Source organism: Squalius cephalus, assembly GCF_949319135.1.
Source record: "Squalius cephalus genome assembly, chromosome: 6".
Taxonomy (NCBI): domain Eukaryota; kingdom Metazoa; phylum Chordata; class Actinopteri; order Cypriniformes; family Leuciscidae; genus Squalius; species Squalius cephalus.
Window position 1 is genome coordinate 3,942,075 of NC_137127.1, and position 27,000 is coordinate 3,969,074.

The following is a 27,000-nucleotide window of genomic DNA, read 5'->3' on the forward strand; positions in this document are numbered from 1 at the left end:
ATAATCTGTACACAGGATTGCAACAGGTCTCCAATTCTTTAGGAGTGTTAAATCACCCTTTTTCGGGAGCAAAGACAAAACCGCTCTTTGACAGCTGGTTGGAAGAATTCCTTCATGACAACATTTCTGAAACACTTTAAAAAAGTCCTGACCTACAATTGGCCAAATTGTCTTGTAAAACTCAGCTGGTAGTCCATCCATTCCCGGACAACGGCCTGAAGATAGACCCATCACAGCTCAAGAGACTTCCTCAAAAGCAATATCGTTCTCTAATGACAGCTTTTTTTCTTCAGATAAAACAGGTAAATCTCTTAACAGTTCAGTCCTGGAATTTTCATCTGAGCTTTCAGCAGTGCACAATTTAGAATAAAAGTCAACAGCAATTCTTTGCATCTCCTCCAGTGGTTCTGATGTGACATGCCCATTATTGTCCTTCAGTAAAATCATTTGTTTCTGCTGACCCACTTTACGCTCTAGGTTAAAAAAATGAGAAGTGGGAGCGTCCATGTCCTTCAAATGTACATAGCGGCTTCTTATAAGAGCCCCTTTAACTTTTTCCATCCAGTATTGAACTTAAAACATTTTTCTTTTCAGTCCACAAGTCTTTTAAATTAGCATCATCATTAACAGTCATATTTGTTTCAATGTCAGCAATTTCTGCTTCCAGCTGTTTTAATGTATTTTTCAACCGTACAGAGGAGTATGCAGTATATTTTTGAGAGAAATCTCTTATATGGGCTTTGCCAACCTCCCACCACTGAATAATATCTTCAAAATTTCTCTGTTCTATTTGCCATTTCTCCCAAAGACACTCAAAATCTTCACAAAAAGACTTATCTTCTAAGAGTTTAGTATTCAGATGCCAATAGTAGCTCTTATGTACACTTTTAGACAAGGTAAACCCAACTGTAATAAGCTTATGATCAGAAAGAATATTGGGGATAATTTCTGTGTTAACAACTCTATTTTTCAGGTTAGAAGATATATAAAAACGGTCCAAACGTGCAGCATAAATCCTCTCATTATTTACTTTCACCCATGTATATTGTTTTATAGAAGGGTTATTCACTCTCCACACATCTGAGAGACTGAGCTTTTTTAAAACACTAGCCAAACAGGAGGCTGACTGTGCGTGTGGTTCTTCCCCGTTTCTGTCTAGAACAAAATCTGTAGTGCAGTTCCAGTCCCCTCCCACAACAATAAAGAAATCATCACTTTCTTCTTTGATTATGCTTTCTAATTTAGCAAAGAATAACTTTCTTTCCGCTCCAACATTAGAAGCATAAATATTTACAAACAGAAAGTTTAAATGACTGATTTCAGCCTTAACAATTAAAAACCTTCCTGGTACTACTTCTTGTTTTGATAAGATTTTGACATTAAATGTAGGAGAAAAAAGGACAGCTACACCAGCACTTAAATTAGTACCATGGCTAAGAATATAGTCTCCCTTCCACCATAGGCCCCAGTCAACTTAATTCTTGCAATTGCTATGTCATAGCAGAGTTTGCTCTGAGTTTGCTATGTCAAACTCAGAGTTTCTTGCAAAAAAGTAACACTCAAGCCTTTCAATCTAATCACTTCTGAAAGTAGTTCATTCTTTTTTCCATCCCTCATCCCATTAATATTAAGAGATCCCACCCTTAGAGTCTCCATAGAGAGAAGAGAAGAAAAGAAAAAAACAAAAGAAAAGAAAGGAAAACTTTACAGCCATAGTGATTATCTAAATTTTCCCCTCGCTTTCCCTAGCTTTTTACCTAAGTTGGTTACATGCTTTTTAAGGCGGTATCTTTTTTGCATAGTAAATTCCTCATAGCTGCTGACCTTCCTTGCCCTCATTGCAGAAACAATAAATTTCTCCGTATCCGGGAAGTAATCACTTATCTCAACCCCTGTTTTACCTTTTGTTTGATCTAAAAAGGAATTGATTTGTTCAACACTGTACAAATCCTTCTCAGCCTCCTTAGTCATCTCAAGCCACTCATCATCTTTCATTCCATCGTCAGTGCACTGTGATAAACACTCATCATCCAACTCATCATCCATTTTGTCCTGAGAGCCAGCTACCTGTACAACGTCACTGTTCATACCTTTATCCTCAGCATCAACCACATTATCAACACTAGCACTCACACCTTTATCAGGTAAATGACTACCTCCAGGTTGTTCCACACATCCAGCATTATTAACATTAGAATCACTCACCTCTTGCTGTCCCTCCACTTCCTCTGTAGCACCATTATCTTGTTGTTCATATCTCGGAGTTTCTACGATATTTACATGGTGTTCGCTGTTATTATCGTCGGCGCGTGATGTGGAAGCGCGCACTTCGTTTTTTTTCGGACATGAAAATCGCTTATGGCCCAAGTCTCCACACTCAAAGCATCTCAAACTCTCCGAGCTAGCATAAACCATGAAAGAGCTCTCTCCGTGAGTTACACGGAAAGAAGCCTCCAGTGTCCTCTCCGGAGAGCTGAGAAACATATAAACCATACGCCTAAAGGAAAGCACGTGCTTTAAAGCGGCGTCTTTACATCCCAGAGGTACCGCTTTAATAGGGCTCGCAATCTTACCGAATCTTAACAGTTCTTTAACAATGGCTTCGTTTGAAATGAACGGAGGTGCATTAGAGACTATAACTTTAGTTGCTGGAGCGGATAGCGGGGTTACTGGTACAAACGTCTCTTTTACCCATATTCCACTCACAGTCAACTCATTAACAAGTGCTTCAGTCTTTAAAAACACAACCACCGCTTTATTCATTCTGGAGGCCGAAACGATGTTATCGAACCCTAGTTTATCACCAATAATCAACAGCATTTCTTCCACAGTCACCCCGGGCTCAGGTACACACCTGCAGCCATTCCGGAGGGACAGGTTAGACGTGCCCTGCGTGTTGGCAGTCGCCATGCCAGCGGCTACCAACCACGCACGCACACAGAGAAACCTTTTGCCTCCCTACCCTAATAGCGGACAAATCTAACGAGGGGAAAAGAAAAAAGAAAGAAAGAAAAAAAAAGAAAAATAATAATAAAAATAATTTTGAAAAGAAGACAACAAAATGAAATAAAACAATAAAACAATTGTTCTAAACAATAAAATCATGTGTAATACCTTTCAGTTGCTGATGGTGTTTCTTCCCTGAAGTTTGTTCCCCAACCTATTGAACCATCACTCTTCACAGACCTGGACACAGGTGAGCCTGATCTTACACTAATATATGAGAGAGAGAGAGAGAGAGAGAGAGAGAGAGAGGAGAGAGAGAGAGGAGAGAGGAGAGAGGAGAGAGGAGAGAGAGAGAGAGAGAGAGAGAGAGAGAGAGAGAGAGAGAGAGAGAGAGAGAGAGAGAGAGAGAGAGAGAGAGAGAGAGACTTTACTATCAGCTGTTCTTTTGTATGATTTGAGGATGATTTAGTGTAATTAAATACAGAATAGCCCCACGATTGTCCTTCTTAAGACTTATGATGGATAGATGTATTTATGTTTGTTCGGTTGCCTAATGTCTTTCCATGGTAATGTTATGTCCCCTATGGTTGTCTGTGTAAAACTGTTTTGCTGGCAAGAAGCTTCAAATTTTGACATTGTCTTCTGTGATTTATTGTTCTAAACAATAAAATCAAAATGGTTTATTGCACATAAACCACATGTGAGAAATTAGCAAAAATAACCTTGTCATGTAAAACATGTGTAATACCTTTTAGTTGCTGATGGTGTTTCTTCCCTGAAGAATGGTCCCACACCTATTGAACAGTCACTCTTCACAGACACAGAACTGGACACAGGTGAGCGTGATCTTACACTAATATATGAGAGAGAGAGAGAGAGAGAGAGCGAGCACGAGAGAAAGAAACTTTACTAACAGCTGTTCTTTTGTATCATTTGAGGATGATTTAGTGTAATTAAATACAGAATAGCCCCACGATTGTCCTTCTTAAGACTTATGATGGATAGATGTATTTATGTTTGTTCAGTTGCCTAATGTCTTTCCATGGTAATGTTATGCCCCATATGGTTGTCTGTGTAAAACTGTTTTGCTGGCAAGAAGCTTCAAATTTTGACATTGTCTTCTGTGATTTATTGTTCTAAACAATAAAATCATGTGTAATACCTTTCAGTTGCTGATGGTGTTTCTTCCCTGAAGTTTGTTCCCCAACCCATTGAACCGTCACTCTTCACAGACACAGAGCTGGACACAGGTGAGCCTGATCTTACACTAATATATGAGAGAGAGAGAGAGAGAGAGAGAGAGAGAGAGAGAGAGAATTGAATTTTCAAAAACTGTTTATTACAAAAGTTCAAAAAATAAAAAAACATTGTGTCATAAGTGTGAAAAAAATCACACTAGATTAAAAAACACACTACAAGCGCCAAACGCCCTTTTACTTTGTCAACAATCCCCTCCCAGTTCTTTTGCACATAACAGTCATCTCCAAGAAAAATACCTAGATATTTAAGACCATCTTTTTTCCATGTTAAACCACCTGGCAAAATTGGTAAACCCTCCTCCCATTTCCCAACATGAAAGGCATCACTTTTTGACCAGTTAATTCTGGCTGAAGAGACAGTTTCAAAACCCTTAGACACTTCAACCAAAGTATCCACATCACACTGGCCACTAATCATCAAAATCACATCATCAGCATAAGCTGAAAGACAAAAGGTATCATTACAATTTGGAATGGATATCCCTTTTAAAGTACTCCTAAATTTTTGTAATAAAGGCTCAATCGCAAAACTATAAAGAATACCTGACAAAGAACATCCTTGTCTCACCCCTCTTAGCACCTTAAAGGGAGAGCATAAGCCACCGTTAATTTTGAGCATACTTTCAATGTCCTTATACAGTACTTTTATTTTATCTATAAAAATTGAGCTAAAACCAAAAGCATTCAGAGTTTTCCAAAGATAGGAATGCTCCACCCTATCAAAAGCTTTCTCTTGGTCAATAGAGATAAAAGCTGTATTTAGACCAAAGACCTTGGATGCATCTAAAATGTCTCTAATCAACGATATATTATCAAAAATTGACCTGCCAGGAACACAATAGGATTGGTCAGGATGGATAACTTCTTCCATGACCTTACCCAACCGGGTGGCCAGTACTTTAGAGAGCAGCTTGTACTCTGAGGCAAGTAACGACACTGGACGCCATGACCTTATGTCACTTAGATCTCCCTTTTTGGGCAGAAGGGTAAGGACAGCTCTACGGCAGCTCACTAGCATCAGCCCTCCGGCTAAACTGTCATTAAGCACCTCAAGCAAATCCTCCTTCAAATCAGTCCAAAATGACTTATAAAAGTCCATTGGGAGTCCGTCCAATCCAGGCGCTTTCCCAGTCTCCATGCTTTGGAGCGCCTTTTGCACTTCTTCCAGGGTTATCACCCCACAGAGCATCTCATTAGAAAGATCTGATACTTGAGGAAGCCCCTCAAAAAAACTCTGTTCAGCAACCATGTCCTCTCTATACTCACTAGTATAAAGTGTAGCATAAAAACTGAAAGCCCTCTTGCGAATGTCATCGGGATCTGACAGTAAAGCACCAGTTTCAGATTTTAAATTATGAATCATACGTTTTTGTCCATTCTTTTTCTCAAGATTAAAAAAATACTTAGAGGGCGCATCCATCTCATTCACACTTTGGTAACGTGATCGGACCAATGCCCCTTGTGTTTTTAACCCTAGCAGGTCAGACAATTTAGTTTTCTGTTTAAAAAACTTATCCAATAGGTCTTGGTTATTAGAAAACTGTGCCAAATTCTGAAAATGTAAAATGTCATTTTCCAAAATTTTCATATCCTGGACTGTATCTTTAGTGACATTGTAAGTGTATTGCTGACATAGTTGTTTTATCTGTATCTTGCCATACTCCCACCAACTTTGTAATGATTCAAAAGTATTCTTCTCAGCTCTGAAAGAACCCAAAAAAAAACTGAACACATGATTAAAATGATTACCACTCAGCAAAGAAGTGTTAAAGTGCCAGTAAGCACTTTTAGACCTAATAGAATTAATAAAGATGAAACATGATACTAAACTATGGTCTGAAAAACTAACTGGAACAATACAACAATTCCTAAAAATGCTTAAGTGGTGTTTAAAAGCATACAGTCGGTCCAGCCTCGCAAGAGATACAGAGTTAGCATATATGTGAGTCCATGTATACTGTGACACATTTCTATGCAAATTTCTCCACACATCACATAAATCCTGCATTTCAATAAGTTGTACCAATTTTCTGCGTGAAGGCATGTGAGGTTCAAGATGATTCCGGTCTATGTCTTTCTCTGTACAATTAAAATCACCACCCAAAAACAAATATTCTTCACTGCAGCACTTCTCCAAAGTTATACCAAGTGCGTCCAAAAAACACATTCTATCTAATGTTGATGTTGGAGCATATACACAGATGAAAATAAAAACAGAATTCTCAAAAAGTGCTCTCACTTTTAAAATTCTACCTTTCAAAACCTCTTCCACTGTATAAGAATGTGGGATAAAACTATGGGAGAACAAAATGGCCACACCACCACTAAGGGTGGTATTATGACTTAATATAGCAAGCCCATTCCACTCTTTTTCCCACTCAATTGCATTAAATGCATCACTATGTGTTTCTTGTGCAAGCAAGACATCTATCTTTCTCTGTTTTACCAATTCAAAAAGTCCTGCCCTCTTTTGACTCCCCCTTGCTCCATTTAAATTAAGAGTAGCTATATTAAATGTATTCATGAGAAAAGAAAAGAAAAGAAAAGGCATATTACAAAAAAGGAAAAGCGCTCAATAAAACGCATTCGTCTAGGCCATATCATCATTATTCGTCAGTGTAGGATTGACCTTTGTCAGGAACTTTTTGAGTCGGTACACTTCTTTTTGAGTAAATTTACGTTCACTCATAAAGCACCTCGTGACTTTAGTAAAATTCTCAAGATCGGGAAAATAATCGACAACTTGAACATTCTTCATGTTTTTGGTGATCTTGGGAAATAATTTAATTTCACTCACACCATAACCTATAGACCACTGATTCGGCACAAAAAGCGGCGCACTTCCTTGTGAGCAAATGGAAGCACCCGAATCTGAGCAGTCACTCTCATATGCAGGCTCATCCATATCAGTCGCTACAGGCTCATTTCCTGATTTCTTTGCAGACTTTATCTCAAGGCTCATTTTTCTTTTAATGGGTTTCTTAAACTCAACAAGGCTTGCGCCATGATCTACTTGCATATTGACCTCCTCACTTTCAAAACAAGTTGTTCCTTTGCTTTCATGGGGTTCTTTGTCAATGTTACCCTGACCTTCTGCCTCATCATGATCTTGCTCTCCTCCCACTGCTGACGGAGCCGGTCCAACTGAACCCGCTCCTACAGCAGTGGAGGCTTGTGCTTCTGTTTTAGAGCCTTCAGTGCGATTTTGAAAAAAAGCTTCGCTGTTTAAATTTTCAAATGATTCGGTAAAGATATCACTAGAAACAGTTGGCATTTCGCTCTGAGCCTGTGCACCATCATGTTTCGCTCCTACCTCTGCTGACGGAGTCGGTCCAGCTGGACCTTCTCCCGCAGCAGTGGCAGTTTGCACTTCCGCATTAGGCTTATCGGCGCGACTGTCGCAATTTGTAAGCCTACTCTCATTAGGTTTACTTGTTCCCTTTATGGTACAAGTTCAAACAGTGTGTCCTGTTTTTCCACAACCAAAACAACGCATTGAGTCAGTTGATACAAACACGGTATAATCAAAATCCTCAACTTTAAAATTTAGTGAAAGATTTAAATCCATGTTGTGATTGTTTAAGATCACGTAAACATAACGCCTGAAAGACACAACATGTTTTACGAGCTCAGATTTGGTCCCAATCAGCATTTTTTTAATTGGTGATATCAACTTCCCATATCGACCCAATTCTCTTTTCAACATTTCGTCAGTAATAAAAGGTGGTACATTTGATATGGTCACCTTTCTAGCAGGCGTAGAGAGAGGAAGGACGGGAGTAAACAAGCCGTTTACAGACAAACCCTTCTCTACTACCTCATTTGCCTTAGCTACAGAGCTCAGAAATAAAACAATGGCATTGTTCATTCTTGAAGCTGCAACCACATTATCGTGCCCAACAATGTTGCCTACCGCAATACTACACTCGTCTACGCTTAAAGACGATAACACTTTAATTGCGTGACGACGAGTGAGTGTATCAAACATTTTGAAACCTGGAGCCGCCATGCCTCCCAGTTCAAAACACTGGTCACTGGCGACTCACGAAAAACAGAAACACAAGAAGGAGGCTCTATTCCTACCAACAATTAATTGATACACAAGAAAGATAGAAATAAAGTTAGAAAATAGAAAACGCACTTTCAAGCCACAGCGGGCACAACTCACGCTCACAGACGCTCCTTCCACTCACTCCCCGCATGCACTCCGAGAGAGAGAGAGAGAGAGAGAGAGAGAGAGAGAGAGAGAAACTTTACTAACAGCTGTTCTTTTGTATGATTTGAGGATGATTTAGTGTAATTAAATACAGAATAGCCCCACAATTGTCCTTCTTAAGACTTATGATGGATAGATTTATCCATTTATTTATGTTTGTTCCGTTGCCTAATGTCTTTCCATGGTAATGTTATGCCCCCTATGGTTGTCTGTGTAAAACTGTTTTGCTGGCAAGAAGCTTCAAATTTTGACATTGTCTTCAGTGATTTATTGTTCTAAACAATAAAATCAAAATGGTTTATTGCACATAAACCACATGTGAGAAATTAGCAAAAATAACCTTGTCATGTAAACCATGTGTAATACCTTTCAGTTGCTGATGGTGTTTCTTCCCTGAAGAATGGTCCCACACCTATTGAACAGTCACTCTTCACAGACACAGAACTGGACACAGGTGAGCGTGATCTTACACTAATATATGAGAGAGAGAGAGAGAGAGAGAGAGAGAGAGAGAGAGCGAGCGCGAGAGAAAGAAACTTTACTAACAGTTGTTCTTTTGTATCATTTGAGGATGATTTAGTGTAATTAAATACAGAATAGCCCCACAATTGTCCTTCTTAAGACTTATGATGGATAGATGTATTTATGTTTGTTCAGTTGCCTAATGTCTTTCCATGGTAATGTTATGCCCCATATGGTTGTCTGTGTAAAACTGTTTTGCTGGCAAGAAGCTTCAAATTTTGACATTGTCTTCTGTGATTTATTGTTCTAAACAATAAAATCATGTGTAATACCTTTCAGTTGCTGATGGTGTTTCTTCCCTGAAGTTTGTTCCCCAACCCATTGAACCGTCACTCTTCACAGACACAGAGCTGGACACAGGTGAGCCTGATCTTACACTAATATATTAGAGAGAGAGAGAGAGAGAGAGAGAGAGAGAGAGAGAGAAACTTTACTAACAGCTGTTCTCTTGTATCATTTGAGGATGATTTAGTGTAATTAAATACAGAATTGCCCCACGATTGTCCTTCTTAAGACTTATGATGGATAGATGTATTTATGTTTGTTCGGTTGCCTAATGTCTTTCCAATTTGCATTTATACACCACTTTTTTTATTTTTTATTATTATATCATTGTTCATTTTATAAAATTCATACTCTATTTTAACTCTGGATTCTACCAAAGCTTTGAACAATTCTACTATATTGATTCTTTTATCTTCATTTTCGTGCAGGACTCACTTTGAGACTTAATATATTTAAACCCAAAAATAAATACTGTTTTGGAAAAATTCCAACCAAAACCTTCAAATATATTTTCTAAGAGATTCAAAAGAGGTACAATTCTGTAACAATCGAAAAAAATGTGCAACACAGTGTTCGATACATTACAAAATTGACAAACTGAAGATGTATTAAAGTTGCACTTGAACAAAAATGTTTTTGTTGCTAATGCGCAATCCAGGATACGCCACTGTAAATAAATACAGATAAATAACTTTTGTATCCGTCTTATTTTTTAAGTTGTTCACAAAATCTTGACTTCACACAAGCTATATACCAAAGTCGCTTACTGCTTTCTGAAAATGACGCATGTTGAAGTTCTTTTAAGGAAAGAAGTTGCCTCATATCCCCATTATCCTGCCAATTATATGGTGTTACAAATAATTCAGGAAAAAAACTTTGATTTAAACCATTAACAAAATAATCTTCAAGAAATTTGTTAAATAATATAGGAAATTATGTTTTTAACTTGCTTAAAACATTCTTCACTATCCTTTCTGACTTCCTGCCCATTTGTTTAGTTATTTCTTGTGCACAAAACCATGTACCATGTTCTGTATCAACTAAATCTGCCACTTTTAAAACACCAGATGAAATAAAAGTGTTAATTTCAATACTTGGCAAGTTAGACGGATGACATAGCCATGAATTATGAAAAAGTGGTTCTTCAAGACCAAAACGATTCTCTCTTTCTATCTTAAATATACTCCATGCTCTTAATACAGACTGATAGAATCCATTTATACCCAAACCTTCAACTGCGTTGTTAGAAATAAGGAATAATTGTCTATCAAGTCCCATTTTACTAACTGCTCGTAATACTGCTAAACCAAACATAATCCATGGTTGCGGATCGGTGTTATGCAGCAGTTTTTGAGCTGATTGTAATCTCATAGCTTTCCATTTAGCAGTTACATCAATGAGACCTTGACCACCCTCAAACACAGGTAAATTCAGTATGCCTGGATAAACCCAATGATGTCCTCCCCAGAAAAAGTTCACAAAATGTTTCTGGAGCAGCTGTAAAAGTCCAGCTGGAGGGTCTAAAACAGTCAGTCGATGCCACAACATTGACGCAGCTAAGTTATTTATCACTAAAACTCTGCCTCTACATGATAACTGTGGCTGAATCCAATTCCATCTCTTTAATCGTCCCAATATCTTTTCAACCACTCCATCACAATTCCTTGTCATATACTGCTGAGTGCCAAAAAAGATTCCAAGGATCTTCAATCCCTCTGCATTCCAGTGGCACTGTTGTGGAAAATGAGGTGGAACTTATTCCCGCCACTGACCGCAAAGTAATGCTTCCGTTTTATTCCAATTTACCTTCGCTGAAAATGCTTTTTGAAAACAGTCCAGACACTTGCTCAATTGGAAAATGTCTTCTTGAGATCTTATGACTGTAACGTCATCAGCATAGGCAATAAGCCTTACTACAGTAGTTTCTGATATATTGGGATTGAGGACTGAAATACCTTGTAGCTTTTCTCTTAGAACTCTCAATAAAGGTTTGATACATATTGCATATAAGAGTCCTGAGAGGCTGCATCCTTGTCTTACGCCTCTGCGCACAGGAAAAGTTCTTGTTAATATTCCGTTTATCTTCAACATACTAAAAACATCTGTGTAAAGTATCTTGATCCATGAGATGAACAGTTCTCCAAATCCAAAAGCTGATAAGGCATTAAAAAGATAATCGTGGTCGACTCTGTCGTTCGCCTTTTCCTGGTCAAGTGATAAAAGGCCCACATTAAGTCCATAAATCTCAGTAAAATGCAACAAATCTCACACAAGAAAAAGGTTATCAAAAATAGAACGTCTTGGAATACAATAAGACTGGTCTTCATAAATTATTGAAGCCATAACATTTTTCAAGAGGTTTGTTAATGCCTTTGAAAGTATTTTATAATCTATCCCTAAAAGGGAGATAGGGCGCCAGTTCTTTAAAAGTCCTAAATCTCCTTTCTTTGGCAATAATGTAATTATTGCTCTTCTGCAACTGAGATGAAGAATTCTTGATTTTTCACATTCAAGAAACACAGAGTGCAGATCTGGTCCAATCAATGACCACAAAGCCTTGTAAAACTCGGAAGTCAGTCCATCCAATCCTGGAGATCGTCCCACAGACTGCTGTTTAGCAGCCTCGCTCAACTCTTCAAGTGAAAGTGACTTTTCTAATTGCATCTTCTCAACTTCATTCAGTTTTGGAGTTCCAATAAGAAAATAATCTGATGCTTCAGAATCACAAGGTTCAACACTATACAGTTCTTCATAAAAGGACAAAACTTGTGAAGTAATTTCTCTCTTATCTGTTGTCTCTCTTCCATCAGACAATTTAAGATGACTAATTAACTTCTTTTCTCGAACCTTTTTCTCCAAAGCAAAAGAATGATGTTGAAGAGTCCATGTTGTTAAAGGAGAACTCCGGTCAATTTTAACATTGAGCTCATTTTTTGGTAAATTTGGAGTGCTGTCAGTACAGAGAACAACGACAAAAATCGATGTTGCCTACACCGTGTTATCCTCTTTTTAAAATTTGCACCCTGTTGACTTAAATGGGGCAAGTTTTAACCTGTTAAGCTGCAACCCCACTTTTGAAAAATCCCCAGAAATGACATACCCAAACTGAAACAGATACAGTTCATGAACCCTTGGTACTAAAAGCACAAGTATGATCTCGTTTGAAAGCTGACACCTGGCAGTTTATTGTAAATGTAGAATTAATTATTGTCGTAATGACAAAAATTGTTATAAATAGCTTCAAAGTTTTGTAAAATTATTAGAAATTATTTTTTATGAAACATCCTCATGAAAATAAAATTGAAGTTGGCACTGGAGCAATCTAGAAATGCACTACAGCTAAAGCCACATGTCTAAACATTTTATGTTTAAAATCTGAAGATAATAAGTCCAAAACTCTGTATTTAGTTAAATGTTTTTCAAGACCATGTCATGTGACTATTTTGATTTGACGCTAAAATGCTACTGATGTTTATTGTCATTTTCTAACCATCTATCCAGTATATTGTCTCTATTGTTTTGTGGTGCAAACGATCCCCATTCAGTCTCAGTCTCCCCCTGCACACATTCACACCTCTCCAGCCTGGTTATGGCTCTAAATATGCATTTCTTTTGTCTGCATTATAGCTACTAACGACTGGCTATTCACAGGCTATTCATAGGGTTTCAGGCCCTAATTTCTTTTCTCAAAGTTCACCTCACATTTTAAACTGTATCAAATGCATTTCTTGAATAAAGAAACAATTCAGTAAGCATTCAAAAAATCATAAAAGTATAACTGCTAGACGTGGCAGGTGCACCTAGGGCTAGCTAGCATGTTAGCCTAGCACACCATCAATACACGACAATTTATGAGATTAAAACCATGTTTGTGTTCCAAACTTACTTTATAATGCAAGCCGAGTGTTTTAAATAATCTTCTGTGATCTAATTTGGCTTCAGATAAAAAAATCAGACAGAAAATATACTATTGGATAGTGTTCTGCACAATGATAGTCTATATAGATTAGCATTACATTATAAATATAATCTATTATTATGGAAATACCTGGCATGGCTTGAAAAACACAGGTAACTCAAATATCATTGCAAACATGTTTATTGTCTTCAAAACGTCTGTATCTGCATGGTACAGCGCGATCTCTTGTTAGCTTTGTGTGTATCAGTGACGTCAGAGAATGTCTAATATGGCGAGAAGTTTCACTCTCACTACACTTCCGGCTTCTGAACTGATTGCAGTTCCACTCTGGCTCCACATGAGGGCGCTCACAGGACGAGTGCAGAATGAATGGAGGTCAATGGCGGTATACCCCTCAAAATCCACTTTTCTCAGGATATAATTTTTTGTCTAGTAATTTGAATGTTGTATTCGAAAGGAGATGCAAAGAAATTACACATTGCTGGGTGTTAGATTTTTTAGAGTCACTTATTTGCTTTAAAAAGTCTTTCAAAATGTCAATGACGTCAGAATGCTGACGTCATTAGCAGAATGCTAGCGTGTTATGGGCAACAACAACTCAACCTGTAAGAAATCAAAACGACATAAGTACTCGTTCATTCAACTTTCGATCTATAACCCATGTTGAACTTGCAAAATCTACAATCAGATCTGAGATTTCTCAACGGCAATCGGGTGAAAGAGACAAATTTAGCCGTCTAGCCCCATTGACTCCCATTCATTCTGCACTCATGGCGATCGCCCCCAGTGGAACTCTGGTGGTACTACAACCAAAATTCGGTACAATAGGGCTTAATAGGGAGTGGGCAGGCTCTCCGTAGACGGGCTCTGGTGACGTCCTGGAATGTCACATGATCATGGCTCTTCTTCATGTTCCATATATGGACTATTATTGTGCTTATAGCGCCCTCAGGCTGCTGGTATGAATAAAAAAACACAGTATCAGAGTACCAAACGCTCATAAAGATTACATTGACGCATTTGGGTATAAATTCAATAAATATTATTCCTGTCTATAGAAATATGATGTAAATCTATGAGAATCTATCAATATTTCTCCAAATCTGCACAGTTTTGAGCTAAAGCCCTGAGGGACGTTGTTTTGTGTATCGCTGTCATGACTCATGACGACAGCACAGAGTTTTTTATGAATGGGAGCGGCTGACGCGCATAATTCATATTAAAGGTATCGACTCATTTTTTCATTTCATAACTCCTGACACAAATTAAGACATAACTGTCACTATGAGTTTCTCAGAATACAATAGTGGTCAAATACTGAAACTTGAGTATTATATCTTTTTAATTATGTATAGTTTGTCAAGGTATAACATTAAATCTGATAGTAACTTTGAATTAAATAAATAAATAACGCTTCAGTGCGCGGGTGCACTGGCAACGGTTAACAGGTTAAACCTGCTTTTAGCCTCTTAACATCCTTGATGTGTCATTACAAGTGCCCAGCCATGTGAGTGATTCCTTCAGAGTCAACACGCGGTGAATCTGACTGAAGTAGATGTGAAAGATATGAATAAAAATGATGTTATTTCAGCCAGCGCACATACCTGTATTTACATCCTGTTTTCCGTTGAAGTCCACAGTAGTCGATTGTCGAGTTCGGTCGCATGATCGTACGTACTAAACCTATGCGCGTGAACTCGACAATCGATTACTGTGGGGTTCAACCGAAAACAGGATGTAAATACAGGTATGTGCGCTGGCTGAAATAACATCATTTTTATTCATATCTTTCACATCTACTTCAGTCAGATTCACCGCGTGTTGACTCTGAAGGAATCACTCACATGACCTGTGCACTTGTAATGACACATCTAGGATGTTAAGAGGCTAAAAGCAGGTTTAAAACTTGCCCCATTGAAGTCAACAGGGTGCAACTTTTAAAAAGAGGATAACACGGTGTAGGCAACACCGATTTTTGTCGTTGTTCTCTGTACTGACAGCACTCCAAATTTACTGTTAAAATTGACCGGAGTTCTCCTTTAACCAGCCAAACACCAAATATTTTACACGGTTCGTCATGATTCCTATCAAGTGTATGATCAAGAGTACAATTAAAATCTCCAGCCACAATAATCAAGTTATCACGAGGAATATTAATCATTGCGTCCTGTAATTTCTTAAAAAATAAAACTCGTTCATACCCAACATTAGGAGCATATACATTAATAAAGGAAAAAGACAGGCCTTGCAAAATAATATCCACCCACTGCATTCTTCCAGGAATAATTTCTATCATATTGGAAGCATCGCCCTGAACACTTTCCGATATGAGAACAGCTACTCCAGCACTTACACTTCCATTCACTTAGCCATTCTGCCTGGTTAAATATATCTGTGTGTGTTTCTTGCAAAAATATCACACTTGACTTTTTAAAAGCCAAAAATTTGAAAGGTGCACTTCTCTTTTCTTTATTACGACATCCATTTACATTTAAAGATCTGATATTTAAGGATGTCATAATATCTTAATGCAGCAGGTGATATCTACACAACACTATCTTTTTCCAATCCCTTAACGGTTACTTTTTTTTCGTATCTTGATGAATCATCTTCTTTACTTTGGTAATTATTTTTTTAAGACGATACCGTTTTTGTCTACTAAACTCCTCAACTGTTGCATTTATCATCACATCTCTACAAGATGCTAAAAATCTTCTTAAATCTGGAAAAAACAAATCAAATTGTGGATTCCGTACACCTTTAGTTTCATCAAGGAAAGCACTAATCTCTCTTGTAGAATAGACTTTTGTTTCACAGGCACTCAATTCTGATGTGCCTGTTTGAGAATCAATGTCTCCCATTTCTAAAAAAACTCCCTACACTCTCACATTCATCTGAATTACTATCAGACCTTGCGACACTAGAGCTGACTGTAAACGACTGACTACAATTTTCATTTACTTCATCTGATTTATCATCATTTTTGCAATTTGTTTCTACATAGGCTACTCCATCAATAGACCTTCATCTCTGTTTTTAGACTGAAGGCCTCATTATACTTCTGCGTCGGACATACGCCGGAGCCTATACGCCGTAGGCAACGTGTTGGTTTTAATTTATACTTCTGTGTCGTTGTCCGCGTTGACGCGTACCTAGGAAGCGTGTGAAACCCCGAGGGAGGGGTTCTGGCAGACCAATCACAGCGCTTGTGTCCGCGTAGAATTGACGCGTTGTTACATTTTTGGAGAGGTGCACGTCAGGGTACGCCGTAGGGTACGCGCGCTACACACAGCCTACGACGTAGCTACGGCGGCAGTTCGACGCAGAAGCATAAAACAGGCTTGAGAAGGTACTTTTTGTGCTTCTTTCATTTTTTTCCCCTACAGCATTAGCACTTATAGCGCCATCTACTGTGTCATCATCTCCAGTGTTTACATTGTTTATCTCTACATCTCTCTCAACAACTTCATCTATCACTTCATGAACGGCCGCATTATTCTCCTGAACGTCCGCGTTATTTTCTTTAACGGCCGCATTATTTTCCTTAACGGCCGCATTATTTTCCTGAACGTCCGCGTTATTTTCTTTAACGGCCGCATTATTCTCCTGAACATCCGCGTTATTTTCTTTAACGGCCGCATTATTTTCCTGAACGACCGCGTTATTTTCTTTAACGGCCGCATTATTTTCCTGAACGACCGCGTTATTTTCTTTAACGGCCGCATTATTCTCCTGAACATTTTTTTGGAGGAGTTGTTTGTGAACCTGCCAAATTGTTAACCCTCTGTTGTTTGGGACATGTCTGTTTCTGGTGTCCATGTTCACCACACAAAAAACACCGCATATTATCTGAAGTGATAAAGATTGTATAATCTTTACCCTCTACTGCTATTTTTAGCACCAGATTAAGCGGCTCATTTTGCGAATTGGGTATCATATAGCCTACGTAAAACGTCGTAAAGACATGACATGTTTAAAGTTTGGATTTTTAAGACCCAACGGAATCATCTTAATCGGAGCAGTTAATTTTCCGTAGCCTACTGTTCAAGAATTTCTTTCAAAGTTCCTTCCTTTATGAACGTACGTTTGAAAGTACAACTTTCTTAGAAGGATTTGACAAAGGCAGGACTGGTAAAAATGTATCATTCACAACAAGTCCTTTCTCTAACAGTTCATCGACCATTGAAACTTCTTTAAGAAATATAACGAGTGCTCTGTTCATCCTTGAGGCAGATTTAACCTGTTCGCTGATCGCTATCAGTACGTCCTCAATTGACATGGAGTCATCCGGCGTACACTTGCAACCATGGTCTAGGGTCAAACGTGACAAATCACTGCCTAGCTCCATACCTGCGCTCCGAAGTTAATCTGACAATTTTACTTAAAAAACAGTTTATAATTAAAGAAAAAAAAAAAAAAAAACAGGGGAAAAAAGGGATCAGTTATGGGAGTCAGTTGTAGCCGACTAGGCTTAATTAGCCTACTATAAAATTGAAGGTAAAAATTAACAGATTTTTATACAAACACTTAAATAACACTTTTATTTTTATAATAATAAAATTATATGAAATATAAACATTTAAATGGTGGCTGTCATAAAAACTTGCCATATTTATTCAAACATGCATTAAATATTGAAGAACATTAAAAAATTATAATGAATATGTAATATGATGCATATATTTAGCAAAATGCTCCTCTCTAGAGTTCATTTTTCTAGCTGACAAACAAGTTTATGGTCACTGGATATGGTTTTTCTGAGGTAAATGTGACGTTATGACATTGTTTACAAGCTGTATTACTGACGTCTTTGCACGGTTGAAACACTGATTGAGCGATGTTTATTTTGCGCTGTAACTGGTATTATTACGGGGAAGAGAAGATCATGTGCTGCTGCTTCTCTTGAGCTGAGCTGAGCCAGGGCGATCTCACGCCTCAGCGCCAAAACACTATTTATGTTTTTGAATTTAGTAAGAAAATGGACTTAATTTGAAATCTGAGACTTTGTTTAATATCAATAGTAACAAAGCACAAAGATTATTGCGATTTATTGGATGGGATGCGCGCTACAATGTTCCATTCATTCATAAACTGAAAACAGGATTTTTTTTACCCAGCTCTAATATTAACTACTTGTTTATTGAACGAATATCAATGTTACATTTGCAATCGTGAGAATATTCAGCAAAATAGCTTCTGTCATGTTATGTTACTTAACTATATCATATGTTATAAACATTTAGAATTTTTACCTCAGTATTTCTTCTGTGAGTTTTTTTTGTGTGCTGTTATGCTCATTTGTTTTGATTTCTCACTAATCTCTCACTGCGACAGGCACCGCAAGCCTCAACAGCGCTACCAGAAATACATTATTATCAATCGCTGTTTATGTAATAAAATCAGAATCATTCGATGCTTCACTGGTTATTTGACGGACTTTGGGTCACAGAAATTTTAGCGCTAATGTGACCAGAAATTAGCCTGGCTAACGTCAGACCACTTTCTCTTTGAGACGTGGTCTGGATACTACATGTTCATTTTCTCGTATTTGAGGCGTGGTTTACGAATGCCCAGAGCCGTTTATTGGGCGCTACAAATGTCTATCAAATGCGCCTGTACGTAGCTTATAGCCAATCGTTTCAAATTATACCAGATGACGTAAGTAGAGCGACAGATATTCAACGAAGAAGACGACGATGGGTCAGAGATTTATGTGTACACCAGAGAGTCCTGCACGGGTCCGATTTGGTAAATCCGCACCCGACCCGTTTTCCAACAGCAGCACTAATAAAAATCTGCACCGACCCGCTTAAAATAGAACCGACACCCGACCCGCACCCGAAATAAAATCAGTTTAGACTATCACATTATAGACACTTACAAAAATGTTTATTGCCAGGTCATACAGAAGTTATTACACGACAATTAACACAAGAAGGACAACTTCAGCCGAAGCTGTCAAAAGGCCGATACATGAAGAACATGGCTAACGTTACCACACAAATCGAACAGACGCGGCTACACCACTATATGCAATTTCGTCTAGCCTACATCTGACAATTTTGGGTTCAAACACGCCCTGCACACCACACATACTAACAGTGTTAAATATGAAAAATACAGTTCGATAGAACGGCTTTGTTACCAGTTATCTGCGTGCTTCCTCAGGGATGAAGTTCCACATTTGCGGCTATCCAACACGAAAATGTTTGCAGCAAAGCTTTTTACAATATTTTCTTGAGATAACTCCAAATTTCTCCCACACACTGGACTTGATTTTTGATGACGTATTGTCGACAACTTTACAATCTCCACTAGCTATTATTTTCTTCAACTCCTCAGCATCCATCTCGACGACTGCAAGCAGATCGCGCGCGCGGTTATGATGAATTTTTAAAAGTGGAAGTAGCCTAGGTAACGTTATAGATCCTGGGAGGGGTGGCGCGTCGGCACAAATAAACTGATGTGGATTTTAAATTATTTTATCAACTTGAAATACAGGCATATTTTTGTAGATGTGTTTGCTTGCTAAACTAAATATGCATATATTTTTACGTCTGTCATGTTGGATCCATAGATAAACTATGGGATGATTATAGTCTCAAAAAGATTAACACGTGTAAGCACACTTATCAATGAACTTGATACATGTTGCAGAAATGTTTTATCCATGCCTTTCAACTTGCGTGTGCAAAATTCAAAATTGAATGAATGTGAAGCAATTTGTACAAATAGAGACATTTTTGTGAATACAAATGTTTTCCTTTGTATTAGTGTATCATAGTTTGCGCATGCAACACAGAAGATGTGCATGTGTGGATCAGGTGACACGCGTGCATTCATTGACGTCTTTTCTGAGTCGATCTCATTTGATTCATTTGGATTTTGAGACTTTCTTTTCGCGGTTTTTAAGCATTTCCCAACCCACACACAAACAACTACAAATGAATAGGCCTGGTGCTAATTATGTGTGCACAACTATCCATCTATTTGACAAATTCACAAATGTGCGTCGCTACATTTAAACTAATACAATACAACTTGTGTGTGCAAAATCCAAAACCACATGAATGTGCAGCATTTTGTACAAATAGAGACATATTTGTTAATACAAAACCTCGATTTTGTATTAATGTGGGCCAGAATTTGTGCATGCAACAAGTAAGATGTGCATTTGTGGATCAGGTGACACGCGTGCATTCATTGACTCGTTTCTGAGTCGATCCTATTTGATTCATTTGGATTTTGAGACTTTCATTCCGCAGGTTTCGCCTTGCAAGATCCACACACAGCTGTCTGAGAAAACCTGCTACCACTAGATGGCAGTATTCTGCTAAAACAGACAACGGCAGCATAATAAAGCGTCCTTCACCATTTAAGACGCTTAATGAGAGTGATATTGAAGCACCAAATTTAGTACACAATATAGTCCTACCTTAGGCCATCCTTAAAAATATTTTGGTTTGCAGTAACAGCAAAAAAAAAAGAAAAAAACGGTCGGTAGGTCGGTCTATATTTTTTTATATATAAAAAAAATAATATAAAAAAGTATACATTTTTTCATTTAAAAAAAAAAAAATCAGGGTCAGTTGGGGGATTGGGATGACATTTTTCACCTATGGGCTGTTTAGACCTACACCAGGCCACTTCATGCGTTTTCTCAGATCGGATGGCTAAATGTGTGTGTTTTTTTTGCGGATATAAATCCGATCTTCAATTACCGCTATATGTAGATTTAATGGAGTGCACGTCACCGAAAGCAACAGTTATGACTACATTATTTTATTGATCAGCTAAAATTTCTGAATCAAAGCCCGCAATAAGAGAAAGCGGAAACAGCCCTGGTAAGATCATTTCGTTTCTTTACATTTAATGATGATGATTGTGTGTTAAGCCTTGTTTATACTTTCGCCCGGCTCCGCAGCGCGAGTCTCCGCAGACTGCGCGCGCACCTCCCCAAACGGACGAGGCGTTTATACTCGACGCGCTCGCCGTTGTACTATTCTTTGAAACGATAGGGGGCGACTCCAGTAATTATCCTCTAACCATCAGGAATCAGCGATGAGAAGAAGAAAGCTATACACACGTGACAATGTTTATTTTAGTACACGGCCACCAATACCACACTACAAAAAGAATCATGTAAAACCCAGTAAACCCTGAGATTATTGCTAGTGACAATAAAACAAAATATATGGATATGAGAATGTGTATACAACATAACTAAATTAACGATCTCTTACATATTTTCTAATTTCACTAAACATTTCATTAAGTTTCGTGAACATTTTTATTAAACATGGACCTTTATGTTCTTTAAAAATACTTTTTATGCTATTGTATGCTCATTTTTAAAATGTAAGCAACTCATTTAGACGTGCAAACGGGGTGCCAGTGTGGAGAAGTTCGAGCTCGGCCAGATTCGGTTCGAAGTCGTTCATCTTCGGATGCGGCGCCGCGCGCGTTGTTACAAAATCTGCCGTGCACACCGCCAGCCGAAATGGGCCCTTGCGCACCCAACGCGCGCGACCGCCCACTCCGCGATGACGTCATTTTTGCCGCGCGCACCTTCGCGCTCGTGCGGACGCGTCGAGTATAAACCAGGCTTTAAGCGTCAGCGACTTACTTTCACTTTGATTTGCGATAGTTTGCACGTTGATGCTCAGCTTCTCGTCTGCGGCAATGCGTGTTGCAGTAGCGTCGTCATATCTGACTAAAACATGACATATAGCCTATAACACGCTCTCGCATGTTTATTTTTTAATAAACCATATTCAACAACATATAAAAATGAAATAATCTTTAGAGTAAAGCCGCAGCCATCATTACCAAGCACGAACCATTGACAGTGAATGAAACGAAGCAAACTTAGCTTGCAGGCAGTTGTGTGACATGCGTTAACGGTTAACCAATGGTGTAAACATAATCATAGATGACGCGCCACGGGTTTTTATTTAAAAGAAAGAACGTAGCTTATGTTTGTATGTAGGTCTAGGCAATTTATATTCACAATACTTAATAACTAATATTATTTTATTGCATTTGTATTAGTTGTTTGAAGAGTTAAAAAAAAATCGGTCGGTCTTAACGCAAGTTTACAACCGGCAAGTCGGTCGGACTGAAAGGGAAAAAAAATAAATAATTGGGTCGGTACTAAATTGACAGGGTCGGTCGGGTTACGGCAAACAAGAATATTTTTAAGGATGGCCTTATTAATAAAGCATACTTTATAGAGGCAAACAGATTACATCAGATTATGAACAACACCCATAGAAAACCATTATAAAACGCTTAACGTGCAATCGCGCGTTGCATGTTCAATAAGGTGTAGGCCTATAGAGCTGGTAAGTCCCGCCCCTTCCGTAAAACCCCGCTGGACCTCAAAGTTGAAAAACCGTCAATGCAAGTGAATGGGAGAAAATAATTATTTTCTGGTCCCGTCTGAATTGTGCCATGAATGTGAACATATGTTGTCTGTGAATTTTTTATATAATCTTTCATGTTACGAGTTTGACAGTATATGGTATGATTCTTCGGCTAGCAGTTGTGGAAGAGACATAACGAGAAAGACTACATGTCGCCTATGTGACGTCACCCCATAAAGTTGACTTACCCGTGGTTTTCGCCAACCTCGACGATTTTGTCCTCTCCCTGAAAGAAGGCGGTGAAGTGCACCAAAGACACAGCCATGTTTAGCGGGATCCGTGAGCTAGTGTCCGTTACCCCTTTTCCACCAAGGCAGAGCTGGTGCTGGTTCGGAGCCAGAGCCTAGTTTCAAATCGGTTCTTTGTTTTTCCACCGCCAAAGCACCAGCTCCGAACCAGTAAAACTGGTTCTTAAGTAGCACCAAATCATTGCAGGGTCTAGAACGGAGCCAAGAAAGAACCGCTTGCGTCAGAGGCTGGGGGCGGGGTTACCGTGGCCAACAAGACTGAAGAGAAACTTGTGACCGCCATTTTTAAATAGCAGCTAGTCGAGCTAATAGCAGCTAGTCGAGCTAATAGCAGCTCGATTATAATATCCGTCTATGTAAGTTACGGCGAGCTGCACGAACGCGTTGGATTCGCCGTGTTTGGATGCCGATTTATTTTCGCAAACCCATGAGCATCCATAGTAACGCAACGTCTATTATTGTTGATGCCTTGTTCGAGATGCATCGGAGCAGCGTGGACCGATCAGAGATTCGGGAGTGTTTGGAGATCATACGACTCCTTGTGCTTTTTGATCGCTTTCGCAGTGCTTTGATTTCATGTGCTGATCGTTCTGCGAGAAGCCGATGCATCTCGAACAAGTCTGGTGTGTTTGTGTTTGGCGCTGCCGCACGCGCGTTGCTGAGCAACATGATACGTATGCAGTGACGTAAGATATAGCTCTGTTGTGGCTCTCTGGCCGGTGGAAACGCAAACCGGTTCTTAGTAAGCTCGTCAGTCGAACCAACTCCGAACTGGCAATAGCTCTAGCTCTGAACCAGCACCCGGTTCTTGTTGGTGGAAAAGGGGTACGTGTGCGAGTGGTGGTGACGTTTCAAACGCGTCGACAGCAGCGATGAGTTGTAGTCCACTAAAGTGCTCTCACACAAAGTCTAACCGTATCAAACTTCTACCCGCTGAATTGTAGCATTCTTCACACGAAAGATTATATAAAAAATTCACAGACAACATATGTTCACATTCATGGCACAATTTAAACGGGACCAGAAAATAATTATTTTCTCCCGTTCACTTGCATTGACGGTTTTTCAACTTTGAGGTCCAGCGGGGTTAGCGGAGGGGGCGGGACTTACCAGCTCTATAGGCTACTGAGTTTAAATATCACCGTCTCACTGCATTGACGTTAAGCTTTTTCTTTATAATATGCCCTATGGGAGGAAAACTATAGAGCCTACAGAAGAGCCTATGAACGCGACGCGCGGCGTTTCATGTTAATGGCATTTCCTTCCTGTAAAAAAAACTAAAAAAAAATGTTTCGCAGTTGCGTTCATATTATATGCTTATTTTTATACTACACATAATATACATATTATACAAGCTTTGGAATTTGAAAATGTCTGTTTTTAAATGTTAAAGACGATTTTCACAGTACATTTGTTTTCCCTTGACCCTTAAGCCATTGTTATAGGCTAGTCTATAGCACGATTAGTTTTAACTATATGCAACCATTGTATATCGACATGAAATATTAATTGAAAATCAACTGGCCCTACGTGTGTATAGCTGCATTTGTACATGAGAATGCTTTGACGCGCTAACCACGGCTCGTGATGCACAAGGGAACGTCTGCCAATTCCACTGCGTTAAAACATATCATTTGTTTTCATTCAAATTACTTTTAATATTTAAAAACAGACATTTTCAAATTCCAAAGCTCGTAGAAGGTTCCTGTAAGACTGATTTACAAGTAAAATTTGGACAATACTTCCCTTAATTGCTATTTTTAAATCTAAATTGAAAACTTATTTTTATTCCCTGGCATTTTAATTATCTCCTGATGCTGTTTCTGCCTGTTCTGTTTGGTTGTTTCTATGTTTTATTCTATTTGTTTTTACTTTGTTCAGCACTTTCAGCACTTTGGATAGCCCTGCTATGTTTAAATGTGCTTTATAAATAAAATGTACTTAATTACTTTCTTACTTTACTTCTTGTACTGTATGTAGCCTGTATTCTGCAGAAAAATACTGTAATTCACTAAAAGGGTTTTTTTCATGTTCAAAATGGTTGTAGTATGTTCCTAGTGACTAGACTGGCTTACTACAGGTGAAATTGTCCAAATACCTCCCTTGCCTATTTACAGTAAACAATATTTTTTTTAAACAAAAATTACTGTAATTAACCAAACAGGTTTTTGGTGACTTACTACAGGTGAATAATGCAACATTTCACCTGACTATCACTAGGAACGTATACTACAACCTTTGGAACATGAATAGAAAAACAATTTACAGTAGGCTAATTTGAAAAATCGTACTGTTCAATCGGGATATTGGCTGGACATACACTAGGCTAAGTCAGTCTGCACACTAGGTATTTACCACAACCTTGGAAGTATTCATTTGAATGTATGACTGGACGTTTATATTTTTTGACTGTGAGTGGAATTTGCAGATGGTCCCTTTAGAAAATGCGGCGAATATCAAACCTAAAACGTACTTCACTGCGCTCTCGGACGGTTTCTCTCATACACATGCAAAGTTAAAAGCAACTGCATAATTTCATGTTAAGCTTTTTCTTTTTAACAGGCTCAGGAAGGGAAATGCCATTAACATGAAACGCCGCGCGTCGCGTTCATAGGCTCTTCTGTAGGCTCTATAGTTTTCCTCCCATAGAGCATATTAAAGAAAAAGCTTAACGTCAATGCAGTGAGACGGTGATATTTAAACTCAGTAGCCTATAGGCCTACACCTTATTGAACATGCAACGCGCGATTGCACGTTAAAGCGTTTTATAATGGTTTTCTATGGGTGTTGTTCATAATCTGATGTAATCTGTTTGCCTCTATAAAGTATGCTTTATTAATAAGGTAGGACTATATTGTGTACTAAATTTGGTGCTTCAATATCACTCTCATTAAGCGTCTTAAATGGTGAAGGACGCTTTATTATGCTGCCGTTGTCTGTTTTAGCAGAATACTGCCATCTAGTGGTAGCAGGTTTTCTCAGACAGCTGTGTGTGGATCTTGCAAGGCGAAACCTGCGGAATGAAAGTCTCAAAATCCAAATGAATCAAATAGGATCGACTCAGAAACGAGTCAATGAATGCACGCGTGTCACCTGATCCACAAATGCACATCTTACTTGTTGCATGCACAAATTCTGGCCCACATTAATACAAAATCGAGGTTTTGTATTAACAAATATGTCTCTATTTGTACAAAATGCTGCACATTCATGTGGTTTTGGATTTTGCACACACAAGTTGTATTGTATTAGTTTAAATGTAGCGACGCACATTTGTGAATTTGTCAAATAGATGGATAGTTGTGCACACATAATTAGCACCAGGCCTATTCATTTGTAGTTGTTTGTGTGTGGGTTGGGAAATGCTTAAAAACCGCGAAAAGAAAGTCTCAAAATCCAAATGAATCAAATGAGATCGACTCAGAAAAGACGTCAATGAATGCACGCGTGTCACCTGATCCACACATGCACATCTTCTGTGTTGCATGCGCAAACTATGATACGGAAAACATTTGTATTCACAAAAATGTCTCTATTTGTACAAATTGCTTCACATTCATTCAATTTTGAATTTTGCACACGCAAGTTGAAAGGCATGGATAAAACATTTCTGCAACATGTATCAAGTTCATTGATAAGTGTGCTTACACGTGTTAATCTTTTTGAGACTATAATCATCCCATAATAAACAAACTGCTTCGGTGTGTCGCATATACTTCGTCATCGTCTTGCTGCTCCCTCCCCGTTCTGTGATTGGTTCCCTATTTCAGGGGAAAAATTAGCCCATGGTAGCCAGACTACCTTGCAGCGTGAATAAAATCGCGCTGCTCAAGGCAGTATGGGGAAACCCAGGCTAACCAGAAATATTTAAGACCCATCAAATTTTTTTAATTGTTATAAACAATAAAATAAATATGGTTTATGGCACATAAACCACATGTAAGAAATTAGCTAAAATAATCTTGTCATGTAAAACATGTGTAATACCTTTCAGTTGCTGATGGTGTTTCTTCCCTAAAGTTTGGTCCCGCACCTTTCGAACAGTCACTCTTCACAGACACAGAGCTGGATCTTTCAATAATGACAGAGCAGAAGGAAAAAACACTTTACTACAAGAGGTTCCTCTGCATCAATCAAGACATTTGATGTTCCAAATGGTAATTATATACAGTTTAACTAA

The 27,000-nt window shown here is 38.5% G+C and overlaps 2 protein-coding genes across 2 annotated transcripts in view; one reads left to right on the plus strand and one right to left on the minus strand.

The window, feature by feature from the left end:
- The window catches only part of dnaaf4 (dynein axonemal assembly factor 4), a 503,354-nt gene that overhangs the window by 231,015 nt on the left and 245,339 nt on the right, over nt 1-27,000 (plus strand). The window lies entirely within an intron of this gene.
- LOC307160523 (NACHT, LRR and PYD domains-containing protein 3-like) overlaps nt 1-27,000 on the minus strand; it is a gene marked incomplete at its 3' end in the record, with an annotated part of 92,003 nt that overhangs the window by 62,894 nt on the left and 2,109 nt on the right. The window contains exons 3-8 of the mRNA XM_079874683.1: nt 26,808-26,891; nt 9,216-9,320; nt 8,788-8,892; nt 4,109-4,213; nt 3,695-3,799; nt 3,115-3,213 (exon numbers count right to left, since the gene is read on the minus strand). Coding sequence (XP_079730809.1) covers nt 3,115-3,213; nt 3,695-3,799; nt 4,109-4,213; nt 8,788-8,892; nt 9,216-9,320; nt 26,808-26,891 — 603 coding nt within the window. The remainder of the gene's footprint in view (nt 1-3,114; nt 3,214-3,694; nt 3,800-4,108; nt 4,214-8,787; nt 8,893-9,215; nt 9,321-26,807; nt 26,892-27,000) is intronic.